The 14,762-nt window shown below is 48.2% G+C and overlaps 2 protein-coding genes across 2 annotated transcripts; one reads left to right on the top strand and one right to left on the bottom strand.

The window, feature by feature from the left end:
* The first annotated feature begins 26 nt into the window (after nucleotides 1–26).
* Nucleotides 27–6,892, top strand: ppp1r11 (protein phosphatase 1, regulatory (inhibitor) subunit 11). The gene is made up of 3 exons (XM_069175993.1): nucleotides 27–274; nucleotides 1,105–1,213; nucleotides 3,816–6,892. The coding sequence occupies exons 1-3, from the start codon at nucleotides 197–199 to the stop codon at nucleotides 4,007–4,009; spliced, it is 381 nt and encodes a 126-aa protein (XP_069032094.1). The 5' UTR covers nucleotides 27–196; the 3' UTR covers nucleotides 4,010–6,892.
* A 990-nt stretch (nucleotides 6,893–7,882) lies between these two features.
* On the bottom strand, nucleotides 7,883–13,780 carry cunh6orf47 (chromosome unknown C6orf47 homolog). The gene is made up of 2 exons (XM_069175992.1): nucleotides 12,080–13,780; nucleotides 7,883–10,764 (listed from the first exon to the last, which is right to left on the bottom strand). Exon 1 carries the CDS (start codon nucleotides 12,969–12,971, stop codon nucleotides 12,087–12,089), a length of 885 nt encoding a protein of 294 aa, XP_069032093.1. The 5' UTR covers nucleotides 12,972–13,780; the 3' UTR covers nucleotides 7,883–10,764; nucleotides 12,080–12,086.
* Nucleotides 13,781–14,762: the final 982 nt, after the last annotated feature.

The raw sequence follows: 14,762 nt of genomic DNA on the forward strand, positions 1-14,762 counted from the left end.
TAACTTGAGTTCGTCAAATCTCGCACCGTCCGTCCCACACCCTCAGGTCAACATCTCCTTCTGGAACAGAGAGAGTGGAAGAAGACAGCTCGGTGGAGTCAGCTACCACGACGTTGTGTCACTCCTCTGAAGATCCTCTCCGCCTCTGTTGCGTCGTGAAGCGGGCTAACGGCAGCGCTAGCAGAGCGGCTCCGGGATGGCGGAGGTTCAAAGGACATCCAGCGAGACGATAACGGAGACAGTAGAGACGAGCACGCCGCCGCCGCCCCAGCAGGTAAATGTTGAGGACACTGACGGGTCTGTTAACCAGCGGTGAACATGTCTGCAGCGCTGACGAGGCCGCTGCTCGCAGGCTGCCTGAAGGATCACATCCTCTGAAGCCTCCCGAGGCCTCGGACACGTTAAGCTCCTTTAGATGATCCGGTACCAGGACACGACACGCACCGTGTGTCAGGGTGTGTACCGGAGCCTCTCAGGTGACGCTGTGCTGTAACAGTGCCTCCTGTGGTCAGGACCGGACCGGTACCGAACCAGGACCCACGAGGATCGAACTCGGGTCTTGTAATAAACAGAATGACACCTCTGATGCACCACAAGCGTGTATGGAGACACGCCTCATGTGTGCAGCCTCATTCCCGTGAAGAGGAATCTTCACGTCCCGTAATGTTGTGATAATATTGTTTGTATAACTCTGTAACAACAGTAGTGTTTGATCCCTCCTGATCCACCGTGGATCGGTTCTCCTGTGCACACAGCGGGTCTGTCAGCTGCTCCAGTCCAGAGCAGAACAACCGGACCATCAGTGTTTGACCTCGTCTGTATGGTTGTAAATGAGAGTAAAGCCCTGCAGCCACATCCCAAAACCTGAGAGGAAAATGTCACGTGATGTTAAAAATTTAAAAACATCTCGGATGGTAGGATCTATTTTAGGGTCGCCAAAGATAGAATAATCAGCTGTGTAACAAAACCAGCTCTGATAGGACCATAACACTGAACCTCCACCTGCTTTACACATGAAGCCCAGGTGATGCTGTGGGGAACCAGGCCGCCCGGTTCAGATCGGAGGTCCAGCTCACAGCACACCTCTTTATCTGTCTGTTACAGGAGGGACGAAGCCTGACAATCAAGCTGAGGAAGAGGAAGACTGAGAAGAAGGTGGAGTGGTCCAGTGACACCGTCGACAACGAGCACCTCGGGAGAAGGTCTTCAAAGTGTGAGTTCATCTTCCTCACCAGCACACAGTGGTGAAACGGGAGATCAGTTTTCATCAGTCATCTTAGTAACACATTAAAGGTGCAGCCCGCCGTAACTAACATAAACCGCTGCTGTTTAACAAGTTGTGTTTAAACTAAAGTCCTGCGATCACCTCCGATGATGACGAACGTACTGAACATCATAGAAACAGCTGGAAACATGTCGCTGTCATATTCTTCTTTCCTCTCAACCTAAAGAAGAAAAGTGAGGCTGCATAACAGTGATGCAGTTTTACGAAGCAGCCTGTGACTGCAGTTAGAAAACAAAACCGGCGGCTGAACATCATCAGGTTTTCACACAAGTGTTAAAGTAGATAAAGAGAAGCCAGTGAAAGGCGTGATTAAACCGGGTCATGTTCTTCTGTTCATGTTGATCATCCTGCTCATCAGCTGAGAGAAACTTCCAGTCTGTTCCTCCTACAGAACAGCCTCCTCTCTGGTTTCCTCACATGAACTTCTGCTTCAGGTCCATCACAACATTCCCGTTGATGAAGGTTCCACAACATGAACTTTATTCTTCTGGAACGCTCTTCGGTAGAACCACTTGTGTGTTTTGGGTCGTTGTCGGGCTGCATGACCCACTTTCTCTGAGATTTAGTTCACTGACATTTTCCTTCACAACTCACTGCTATAATTGAGGATTCATTGGTCCAATGAGAGAGACCTTCAGCTGTTCAGAAGTTATTATCCAGAGTTCCTTTCAGACCTGCAGACGGTCACCCAGCTTGTTCTCAGAGATCTTTGTTGGTCCTCCACTCCTGAGGAGGGTCACACTGGTCTGTATCTTCCTCCATGTGTAGCCAGTCTGTCAGACTGTGGGTCTGTGGAGTCAAAACTCTTCGCAGATGGTTCTGTCACCTTTTCCATCCTGATGAGCATCAACAATCCTTTTTCTGACTCCTTAGAAATCTCCTGTGTTTCTCACCAACATGTTGTGAAGCTCCGACTCCAATAGATTTCTGTTCTTTAAATGAAACGTCCACTCACACCTGATGTTCATCCCGCTGACTGACACCACCTGACTCTCGTTTCACCTTCACATTAACTGATAGTCCTGCTCACAGAAATGTAATATTCATCATTTTCACCAATCAGTTCATGACGCGGTGGAATATTTGGGTCTCGTGTTTCACTGGGTTCTATTTATCTACTTTTAAGGCTTGTGTGAAAATCTGATGATGTTTCCGGTCCGATTTCTGCAGAAATATCGAAAGTTGTGAGGACTTCTCAAACTGTCCTGCAGTCTTACAGCTTCTGTAACATAAGTGCATTTTAAATCATGTTCATTGAACACAAACACAAAGTGTAAGTGTGTATAAACAGTCCAGTGTGTCACACTAAGCCTCCACAACATGTCCCATGTTCTGTTGGATCAGACTGACACATGATGATGAGGAGAGGATGAAGAGGCTCACTGGCTCTGAATTATTTTATTAATAAACTCTTACTTTATGCTGTCGTGCCTTCAGCTTCTGCACTCAACAGAAATATAAAAGCAACAGAGGCGACGTGCTGATGTGTTCTGTTGTTTTTTACAGAGTTGGTTCTCTGAATGATCCGTCAGCCGGGATCATTAAAACACTGGCACGGGTACACAAGTGTGTACAGTGTGTGTACAAGTGTGTACATGCATGTACATGCGTGTACATGAGTGTACAATGTGTCCATACGTGTACAATGTGTACAGGTGTGTACCTGTGTGTACAGTGTGTACATGCGTGCGTTACAACCTGTGGACACAACTCAGATCATTCCAAACAGTGTGAAGTCATCCAACCAGGTTTTATCATTCTGAGTGTGACGTCAGGCCTAAAGCAGCAGAGACAGATGGTGACATCAGAGACGAGACGGACGGTGACATCAGAGACAGACGGTGACATCAGAGACGAGACGGACGGTGACATCAGAGACGAGACAGACGATGACATCAGAGACAGACGGTGACATCAGAGACGAGACGGACGATGACATCAGAGAGACAGACAGTGACATCAGAGACGAAACGGACGGTGACATCAGAGACAGACGGTGACATCAGAGACGAGACAGACGATGACATCAGAGACAGACGGTGACATCAGAGATGAGACGGACGATGACATCAGAGACGAAACGGACAGTGACATCAGAGACAGACGGTGACATCAGAGACGAGACAGACGGTGACATCAGAGACAGACGGTGACATCAGAGACGAGACGGTGACATCAGAGACAGACGGTGACATCAGAGACGAGACGGTGACATCAGAGACGAGACGGTGACATCAGAGACAGTCCTGGTCTGAAGCTGCTCTGATTCACTGCACATTAAAACTTCATCATCTCTGGATTGTCTTCCCTTGGATGTCCCTCGTAGAAACAGAGACACACTGTGCTTTCACATGTAAATAAAAGCCTTCATCCTCAGCCTCCTCATCCTCCTGCAGCACCAGATTTATCATAGTTTAGTCCCTGTAGTGACTCTGTGTTTTGGACCTCCACATGTGGAACCAGGATCTGGTGCCGCTCAGCGTAGATCTGGATCCCTCAGACCCGCTCTAACTCTGCTGTTGTGTTGCAGGCTGCTGTATTTATGAGAAGCCCCGACAGTTCGGAGAGTCGTCCTCTGAGAGCGATGGAGACGATGACAATGACGATGAAGGCTGCGGCAGTGCTCACTGTATCCTGGGCCACGGCAGGAGAGGCCATGGACAGGGTGGCAGCGGGGGGACCACGGTGCCCCCAAACTCCGGAGGCTCTCACAGCCACCAATGATGCTGCGGAGTTTTATCACCACGACAACCACACATGACCAAACTGCACTCTGTTTTAGTTTAGTTCCCACTGAGGTCCGGCGGGCCTGACGTTGAGTTCGGGTCAGAACATCCAGCTGCTGCTTCATGGAGTATTGAGTTCATTTACAGTCTGCTCTCCTTTCTACCGCTACAAGCATGCTCAGTATTGTTCCAACTAACACACACCGGGAAGGATCAGTCGGGAAACCTGCTGGGACGATGCAGTCTGCAGGGCACACATACACACACACACACACACACACACACACACATATACTCACACACACACACACACACAGTCCTCACACTGCTGAGCCTTCTCCAAAGCATGTCGTCTCTGGTCTCTGGGTCGTCTCTGGTCACGCGGCTAATAAAATAAACTTCATTCTGCTTTTATTCTGTCAGTCATGTGGTCGAGAATCAGAGTTTCTTTAATCTGTTCACTTTTATTTAAAGAGCATAAAAATCACAACATCAGTCAAATCAGGAAGGTGGAGACATTAAGACAGAAGAGACGGGTGGAGGGAGGGGAGAGAAGAGAGAGAGAAGAACAGAAAAATGGCCAGTAAAGGTTTTTGTTGTTGCTTTATTTAATTTCTCCAATTAATTTATACGCTGTTTGAAAGAATAGGAATCCCAGACATCGAGACCCTGAAGGTCTTCAAATGTTTCTCACAGATGTTCACTGATCTGATTATCACTTCATTTCATCTGATCAGTTGGTTTTTAAACACCATGGTAACGAGTCTTTCACGTTTACGACTCTAATATAATTTGAACATTGTGAGTAACAGATGAACCGTCGTTACCAACCTGGAAGAGTTCAGACAGCTTTGGAAAATGTTCATCACCTGTGATTTATCGTGACTCGGCTAAAAACACACCTGTTCATGTTACAGTAATCAGATGCTGTCTCTAAAGTGTTGGGAGTCCGGCTGTGTTTGACCCAGTGGTACATTTAATTCTCTATAATCCAGCACTTTGTTTTTAATGGCTGCTCTTCAGTCTTGACCTGCTGATGTGTGACGGGCCGCGGGGCGTCGCCGCGGCGATGGTCAGGGTGTGATGAGAGTGAACCGAGTGATTAAAGTCTTCACACCAACAGCTCACCTCCTGTTTAGTTCAGTATTTTCTGTTTTGGAGTTGTAAACCAGTTTGAAGGTGAAGCCAGTTTTCGTGATGACAGCTGACAGGCTGATGACATCATTACTACACCTGCCTTTAGCTCCACCCCTACAGCCTGTCACACCTGGGGCCTGTTCTTCATGTGTGGCATCATTAACTTGATTTAATTAAACCAAGCCTAGATTTTTCTGAAATCTTCTCTGAAGCTGTTGTCATAGCAACAGGACCCTAAACCTGACCCCAATCTGTAGATGAGCAGTTTACTCACTTTCAGTTGGTTTGGGACTAAAACCTTTTGGGAGTCCAAAATATCTTCAGCCTGACAAATACAAATCGAGAAATATTTCAATAGCTATCATTTAAAAAATGTATCAAACTGTTATTTAAAATTGAAATAATAACAAATTATACATCATGAAATCAACAAATCAGAGCTCGACCTGCCACTGAAGGAGGAAGTGAGCAAAGTTAACGTGGATCACTTGAACCCACAAACACTGATGAGCTGTTCTCTGAGAGTTCACTTCACCTTCACATCCAAATGTTTCTCCCTCATCGTTTTTACAAAGGATCCTGGGGAGAACAAAAACAGCTTTGTACCAACAAACATTTCCAAGTCATTCCAGTTACTTTTATGACCCTGAGAGTCTGAACTCAGAGCTCAACGTGCAAAATATTCAGCACGATTCACCACAATAAAAGAAGAAATCAAACTTTTCTTTAAAGGTTAAAACTGTTTTAGTTCCAAGTTCCAACGAGCAACTAATGAAGCTAATTTAGATGGAGAACATGGAGATTATTGAAATGTAAAAAATCTGTTTAATTCACAAAAAGTCTTAATTACAACACTTGTACAAGATACTAAAAATACAGTAAGATTCAATAACGACATGAAAAATGCTGTTTCTGTTGGACAGACTGAATTATCTGGTTAACGTGGTGTAAACCTGGATTAGTTCAACTACACATGCAGAATGGAGGCCTGGGTGGTGTAATAAGGAGGTGGAGCTGTGTTAGGACCAGGACCAGGCAGTGCCCCCCCCCCCCTCATCCCCCTCAGACTGACATGTGGTTGCAGACTGTCAGTCATCAGATTTGATGGAAGCTCATTAACAGGATGAGAGTTTGTTTTAATGTGCTGATGGATGAAATCCTCCAGTTCGACAATCCCTCAGATCAAAACCTTTATTTATATTTTTCTGTCCGAGTCGTTTCTTTGCTTGGATGTTGATGCGTGAAGTGAAAACCAGGTGGAGGTTGGCGGAGTGTCTTCATCAGTGAGGATGAGGAGGAGGAGTCCATCGTGTTAGTGCACTCGGTTGCACTCAGCTGCAGGTCGGTCCGAGAATCAGGTTGTCAGAACACCGTGTAGAACCGGACCACAGCGAACAGAACACCGTGTAGAACCGGACCACAGCGAACAGAACACCGTGTAGAACCAGACCACAGCGAACAGAACACCACTGATGGACTGGGCTTTGTACTGACTGTATCACCACAACCTTGCTGACACAGACTCCTCCCTCCTCATCTTCTCTTCATCTTCCTCCTCCTCCTCCTCCTCAGTTTCAGGTGTGATCAGTGAGTTCCTCTGCGGTGGTTCATGTCAGCTCTGTAGCGTCTCCACACGTTGACATTGTTATATATGTACATGGTTCTTGTTCTGCACCTTTCTGTATATACTGTCAACATAGTGAGCAGATTTCATGACAATTAAACTTTTCAACTGTGATTAAAACACCTTCTGCATCTGTCTGTGTTCTACTTAGTTAGAGTGAGTTAGTTAGAGAGTGAGTTAGAGTGAGTGAGTGAGAGTTAGAGAGTGAGTTAGTCCTGAAGTCCTCTCTGAGGCCCTCAGAGTGTTCTAATATGTAGGAACATATTTCTAATGATGTGAGTGATGGATCCACATCTGTAGTAAAACTGCTGGTCTGCTCCTCCGTCTGTAACTGGATCACATCACCAGGAGCTGAAAGCATCGAGTTAATGTGATTAACTCGTTTTTTGGGGGGATAATTAGTTCTACAGCACAAAATCATCTGATGTAACACAGACAAGCTGCACTCGTTGTTTGTGAATGAATGAAGAATCCAAAATGGTGTCGCTCACTGTGACAAGCTCGTCCAATCATCAATTGCAGCTCAACAGGACCTTTCAGCCTCCTTTAGCTCATTGTTTTGGTTGTTTGGGCCAACCACTGATCCCAGTGAAGGCTGAAGCTGCTCACTACCATCACATCATCTTTATAGGGTGAGGATGAATGTTGAGGTTTAACTCTCCTGACACACATGCTGTCACAGTGCTGCCAGCCTCCTGCAGTGGTCTGTGGAGGTAAAGGGGCACATAGCCGCCCTGGACCGGGTCTCCTTCCAGCATGTCAGGGTTTAAAACAGGCCCAGCAGCTCAGACACATCCTGGACGGACACCGAGGCCACTGAAGTAACTGCATTTATAAAACCGCCCAAAACTGACCACTTTTTATTCCTGAAAGTCATTTTGTGAAATTAAAAAGAGCAAAACTCAGAGAGTGCAGCAGCTGTAGGTCCTGAGGGGGTGAGCTGCTGGTTGGAGATGCACACTGCTGTACGAAGCTGTGAGACACCATCACCTTATCGAGAGGACCCGGAGGGGAGTCAACATGATGAGGATCTCCACAATAATAGCTATTATAACTGCATGTGTTGGCAGGTTTAAATGTGTGCAGTGAATAAAAAGCATGACGAGCAGACAGGGTGGTAAAAGGAACTCTGCTTTAATTAGTATTCAGCAGCAGTGTAGTGTTGCTCATGAAGTCGTGGACAGTAACAGGCGCTTCCTTCCTGGACCTCCTCCAGGTTCAGACGACAGCACGGCGTCCAGCACTCGTTCATATAAAAATATCTCTCGGCTGCAGTGAACGCTGCTGATGAGTAGAAGGCAGCACACAGCTGCAGGTGTCTGTTGTGGAGTTTGTTCACAAAGTTTTGGTGCAGTAGAAAAAGGAGATAAACATTCTCACTGTGAAGCTGCAGATGAAGCGCGGTGAAACACGTCTTCTTCACTCCTCAGAACATCAGAACCGAACCGTGACGTCTGAGAACACGTCATGCAGATACACTGTGGTGACGTCATCGTCAGAGGACTCACCAGCTCACTTCTTCTGGCATTGATTTTCATTCCTGTATGAACCAGAACCAGAACCATTCATGTACTGAGCGACAGAAAAGGGTTTCCTGAAACTCCGAGTGTGATGAAGGTGAGCTCCCTCCTCATCAGTCTGCTGTGCTGAGGAGTACCCTGACCCGTCACTCAGATTTGGACCTGATGAGTGTTCATAAACCTGGATTTAAACATGTTTCTAACGCAGGTCAAACCTCACATGCTGCTGGTGGTCACATCATCCAGGTGATGCAGATCAGATGTGCTCACATCCAACTGGAGTGGAAACATGGAAAACATGCAGCTGTGCACAGAACCAAATGTTTGTTCTTTTCATGTAAATCAACATCTTCATAAAGAAGTAAAAATCCATAGAAATATCCAGTGTCATGGCACAGAACAGGACGTAAGGCAAAGAACAAGTGGATCCACAGAGTACATCCAAGTTCCTCTGAACAGACAGCTCATACAGGCTGGAGGTCGTCAGTGGCGTCACACAGGAAGTCGTCCTGCTGCAGCTGAAGACATCTTCAGTTCTCATTTGTTTAAGAGGAGACGCTGAGTCTCAAAGAGTCTGAAAGAGTCTCAAAGAGTCTCAAAGAATCTCAAAGAGTCTTAAAGAGTCTTAAAAAGTCTCAAAGAATCTCAAAGAGTCTTAAAGAGTCTTAAAGAGTCTCAAAGAGACTCAGAGAGTCTCAAAGAATCTCAAAGAGTCTCAAAGAGTCTCAGAGTCTCAAAGAATCTCAGAGTCTCAAAGAGTCTCAAAGAATCTCAAAGAGTCTCAGAGAGTCTCAAAGAGTCTCAAAGAGTCTCAAAGAATCTCAGAGTCTCAAAGAGTCTCAAAGAGTCTCAGAGAGTCTCAGAGTCTCAAAGAATCTCAGAGTCTCAAAGAGTCTCAAAGAATCTCAAAGAGTCTCAGAGAGTCTCAAAGAGTCTCAAAGAGTCTCAAAGAATCTCAGAGTCTCAAAGAGTCTCAGAGTCTCAAAGAGTCTCAAAGAGTCTCAAAGAGTCTCAGAGTCTCAAAGAATCTCAGAGTCTCAAAGAGTCTCAAAGAGTCTCAAAGAATCTCAAAGAGTCTCAGAGAGTCTCAAAGAGTCTCAAAGAGTCTCAAAGAGTCAGAGTCTCAAAGAATCTCAAAGAGTCTCAAAGAATCTCAAAGAGTCTTAAAGAGTCTTAAAGAGTCTTAAAGAGTCTCAAAGAGTCTCAGAGAGTCTCAAAGAGTCTCAGAGAGTCTCAGAGAATCTCAGAGTCTCAAAGAGTCTCAAAAAGTCTCAAAGAGTCTCAGAGTCTCAAAGAGTCTCAAAGAATCTCAAAGAGTCTCAAAGAATCTCAAAGAGTCTCAGAGAGTCTCAGAGTCTCAAAGAATCTCAGAGTCTCAAAGAGTCTCAAAGAATCTCAAAGAGTCTCAGAGTCTCAAAGAGTCTCAAAGAATCTCAGAGTCTCAAAGAGTCTCAGAGTCTCAAAGAGTCTCAAAGAGTCTCAAAGAATCTCAAAGAGTCTCAGAGAGTCTCAGAGTCTCAAAGAATCTCAGAGTCTCAAAGAGTCTCAAAGAGTCTCAAAGAATCTCAAAGAGTCTCAGAGAGTCTCAAAGAGTCTCAAAGAGTCTCAAAGAATCTCAAAGAGTCTCAGAGAGTCTCAAAGAGTCTGACAGGAGTGCTGAATGATGGAGTGAGGACGTACAGCACAGGCAGGACGCAGCCGCCGCCTCCTCCCGGGCCTCCTCCCGGTCCCGGGCCTCCCGCCCTGATTGTCACTCCAGTAAATGTCCATTCCCGTGAAGCTGCTGTCCAACAGAACCACGAGGACACTGTGACCACAGTGCTGGAAATACAACCTGCCGACCTCCACACAGGGAGTCAGAGGTTTCAGTGATCCACCATGAGTTCAAAGGTCAAAGTTAAAAAAAGAACGATTAAGAATCAACTGGAACAAGTCTGAATAAATGTCTTGTACAAGCTTGGTTTTATGTCACGTGGTGTAATCTGAAGGGAAGACGTCAGGCGGCGCGCTGAAAGTGACAAAGATGGCAGCAAAAGACAAAGGCAGTCTGAGGTTGAAACTGATCCTCACTGAGTGTGAACGGAGGGACCACCAGGGGGCGCTCTGCAGCTCCAGCCTGTGTGTGGACAGTTTCCTGCCCTGAGGACACGGGGATATCTTTAAGCTCTCACCATCAGCGTCAACTTTCAGGTGGAACAACAAAGATCCAACAAACGTCTGTGAAATGAACATGTTGAACTTAAAGCAACACAAATTCAACCACGTTGAGTTTCTAATGAATGTGCAATACAACACAAGTCCTACTGCACAGAGAAGCAGTGTGTGTGTGTGTGTGTGTGTGTGCGTGTGTGCGCGCGTGCGTGTGTGTGCGTGCGTGCGTGCGTGCGTGCGTGTGTGTGTGCGTGTGTGTGTGTGCGTGTGTGTGTGCGTGCTGGAGGAGGTGTGATCCAGCTGGACTGATGATGTCACCACCTGTGGAGAGAGCACAGAGTGAGTACAGAGCTGATGGAGGACAGAGTGCAGCTGCTGCTACGTCGTGTGTTCCTGTTGAAGCAGCGCGGTGCTGAACACCGAGCAGGAGGACCAACAACAGACCCACTGAGGGGAACATTCACTGGGAACCACCTGGACTGTGTCACCATGGCAACAGGCTTCTCCAACATGACAACATGGAAACTTCCCCAAAACATGGACTGCTTCCTCATGAAGGCTGTTGATGACACTGTGCTGCGTTCAACAGCAGCAGTCTGGGAACTTTTACACAAAACAAAAGTGGGAACATGAAAACAGCAGAAAGTTCAAAGAGTTCACTCAGCAGCTTCTGTGACGACTGTTACTGTTTCTGAGCAGAAAACGCCCCTTAGGAGACTGAGAGGAGGATTTTAACTCCAATAATCTGTCGCCATCATCTCTACGTGTAAATAATCCCAGATGTGAACATGAACAGTTTACAGACTCACTTCCTGCTCCAACTCTCACCTGCACTTTTATACTGACGTTGTAATTCTGCAGTTTTCCTGTTCGTTGAGGAAACGTCACCATTTAAGATGCTCATGTTTCTCTTCCTGTGAGGCTCCAGTCAGGAAGTACTATCCAATCAGAGCTCATTATATCATTATCAGCCAGTCATCATCACAAAATACCAAACAGAGCTACACTAAAACTGCTGACTCGTGTGTAGTAAATGTGATAGATGGACAGGAAGACGTCTCTTCAGACAGACGGACTGAGGTGAGGATGAGACCACTGGTGGCGTCTTCAACTGAACACGCTGACGGTGTTTTTCCGTCCGAGGAGTGCAGCGGAGCGACGAGGCCTCGGGCTCATCAGGGCTTCCTGCTGCTTTCACACCACTCACCCCAAGTCACGCTCCTTCATGTGGTAACAGGATCCAAGCAGAACCCACATGACCACGCTGTTTATTTACTGATTTAACTAAATATCCGTACATAAAGCCACCGTGTCTTCAGCCACCCTGACGCTCTGAAGCCTTTCACTCACATATCTTTATCATTTTAAAAGTCCACCTACATATTTCAGGCCCTGGTTCACTGGCCTGACGACACCAGGACCCTGCAGGACTCGGGTTCACCCAGACTGGGCTACAAGTCCACATGTCCATTTACACCAACTTTAAACTTAACCAACAACCTCCTGCAGTAACCGTGGCGCCACCCGTGCGCACCGTCGGCAGCTTTTCAAAGTAAAGTCATGTAGGTTTGTGACTTTAGCTGAGTCGTGGAAGCGGTCGGAGAACACAGAGGATCAGAATAAGGAAGAAGCTCACCTCCACTTTAGTTGGTCTTCACCTTGTCTTTAGCAGACACCAGCTTGTCTTTATGGTCCCTGCTGCCTCTCTCTCCCTCTGCCTCCCTCCCCTCCTCCTCCTCATCTTCCTCCTTCTCTTCGTCCACACCGAGGATGACGCTCTGCCGGACGCTGACCGAGATCACCACGGCCTGGATGATGCCGTAGATCAGAGCGAACTGAGGGAGATACTCCTGGATGAGCCACAGGAGTCCTGCCATCCCCACCGTGGACACAAAGAACATGGCCATGCCGTGGAACCAGAGCCTCAGGGCGCCCTGGACCCCCAGCACCTCCAGAACCAGCTTGGCCGGAGGGGACACGGTCCACAGGAAGCCCACCACGAACAGGTCGAACAGGTGGCGCAGGAAGTTGAAGCAGATCTCGTAGTGCTCCGGGAGGATCTCCACCTTCCAGCTGTGCGCGAAGAGCCGAAAGGGAGACGTCAGCGGAGAGGAGGGCGGAGGAGACGGAGGAGGTGTCCCGTAGTCGGAGAAGTCCCCGTCCACGTCCCACGCTCCTCCGCTCTGACCGTCACGTTTCCTCCGTCTCAGCCCGCTCGGCTCGGTTTGTCCGGGCCAGAGGTAGGAGGTCGGGAGGTACTGGTTCCACCACCTGGAGACCCGGATGCTCCCAGCTGCGACATCCTCCACCTCCGTGGACTGCAGCTTCTCCTGCGCCTCCCAGTACTCCTCCACCACACTGCTCTGGTCACTCGGACGTCTCCACCCTCCCCAGATCCACGCGGTCCACCCCCGCAGGCCCCCGCTGCCGGGCTGCTTTTGGCCCTCAGCTGTTAATGGGGTGGCTCTGGGCCCGGTGCTGCCCCAGGAGCGCATCCACCCCCAGGCCCGGCCCACCGCAGCTGCCATGCTCCCTCACAGGGAACCGAAGTCTCGCAGGTTTCCGACAGCTGCTGGAGGAGCAGAGAGCAGACGAGTGTAAACTCCGGCCCGGGCGGAGACACGTCCTCAGGGCGGAGACACGTCCTCAGGGCGGAGACACGTCCTCAGGCCGCAGACACACCCGTCGGAGAGTTGGAGCCCGTCAGCGGACTCACATTACTTCCCGTGTGGAGGTGAAGTGAGACCAAACTCCGCTACATGCTTTTGTCTCCGACCCGGACACTTCATCCAGATGTTTCATGAGCACGTTAGCATGACGAGCCAACAGAACCGCTGCTGGTCCGTGAGCTGGTCGACCCGGTCCTCCGGAACAAGATCCTCCTTCAGATCCACGTCAACGTCGGAGGTAGCTAACAGGTCTTCACGGTGCGAAGCTAACCGGGAGGTCTTTGAACTGACGTCAGCCGGTTCTCCGTGAACGAACCTCCGTCGGTAAATGTTGATATAAGCTCCGGTGTCCGACCCGGTTACAGGAAGTGAACGGATCACCTCGGTCGACGTTAGCTGCTTCGAGCTAACCAGCGGACTCGAACCGACCGTCGGTGACGTCGTGTTTCAAACACCGTGTCCGGTCGGAGGCTCCTGCTGCTGCTCACACCCCGGGATCGGTTCGACTGAACGGTTACCTCACACACACAGAACAAAGACGGCAGACTACCGGCCCGGTTTCACCCTTCAAAATAAAATCACGGTTGCTCGTGAAGCCTTTTGATTCAAACTTCCGTGACCCGTGGACCTGTTCACCTGCAGCCTGAAGTGGACCTGTTCACCTGCAGCCTGAAGTGGACCCGTCCCTGTGGTCAGAGGGACCGTAACCCGCTCCGACCCGGAGTCCGGGTGTTTCCGGGTCAGAAGACCCAAACAGGTCTCCGGTGCTGGTTCAGATTAGAAAGCTCGTTTCTGCAGGTTTTCATATTAAATATAATAAATAATATAATATACAAGCGTCTTTAGTTTGATGGACTTCAGTGATGACTGGAGACTTCCTGCTGTGGTTGAACCCAGGACGTCCTGACTGGACCGTGTCGACGCTTTTAATTTGAAAAGACCACAAAGGGAGGAAGTGATCCAACCAGAGGTGAACAGGTGAGGAGGAGAAACACGCCCTCTGACATGTTACAGGGTGGAGGAGCTCTTCAGCTGGGGCACAAGAAACCAGAGCAGAGGACATGTCCCCCAGCAGAGCAGAGAGGACATGTCCCCCAGCAGCTCTGAGCTCAGTATTTGTATTGTAACCATCACTGACACCCAAACAGATTCTTTGTTTTCAACCATTTATTTAAATCCATCCAGACCGGTGGTTACAAACATTTTCACCTCAGCTTCAACAAGTCTTTCTAAAATCACCGAAACATGACAAGTTCTCAGAGGATAAAGATGATGGGAACATTTCCTTCAGTTCAACTTGTTATTGATCATCTTCAGCTGTCCAGAATCGCAGCTCAGCACCTGTTAGGAGACATCACACGTTAGATCTAACGTCTTCGTACGATGAAACACATCTGGAACACTAAACTGCAAAGCATGCTGGGAGTCTGAGCGTCTCAGTGCGCTGCGAGTAGACTTCAGTAAACATCAGTCGAACCAATAACTGCATCATCATCGACCTACTCAGACATGAGCATCAGACTAACTCATCTTTCACGTGTCCAACACGGTCAGCGTCTCCATGGAAACGCGACCATCACTTCCATGTTCACGGACCGTTAGGAACTCTAAGTGTATTAGATGAGGTTGTTCTTCAGTCCTGGTACACAC

The sequence above is a fragment of the Embiotoca jacksoni genome, unplaced genomic scaffold (assembly GCF_022577435.1).
Source record: "Embiotoca jacksoni isolate LCO1_2020_lvr unplaced genomic scaffold, fEmbJac1.0.p SCAF_7, whole genome shotgun sequence".
NCBI classification, from domain to species: Eukaryota; Metazoa; Chordata; class Actinopteri; family Embiotocidae; genus Embiotoca; species Embiotoca jacksoni.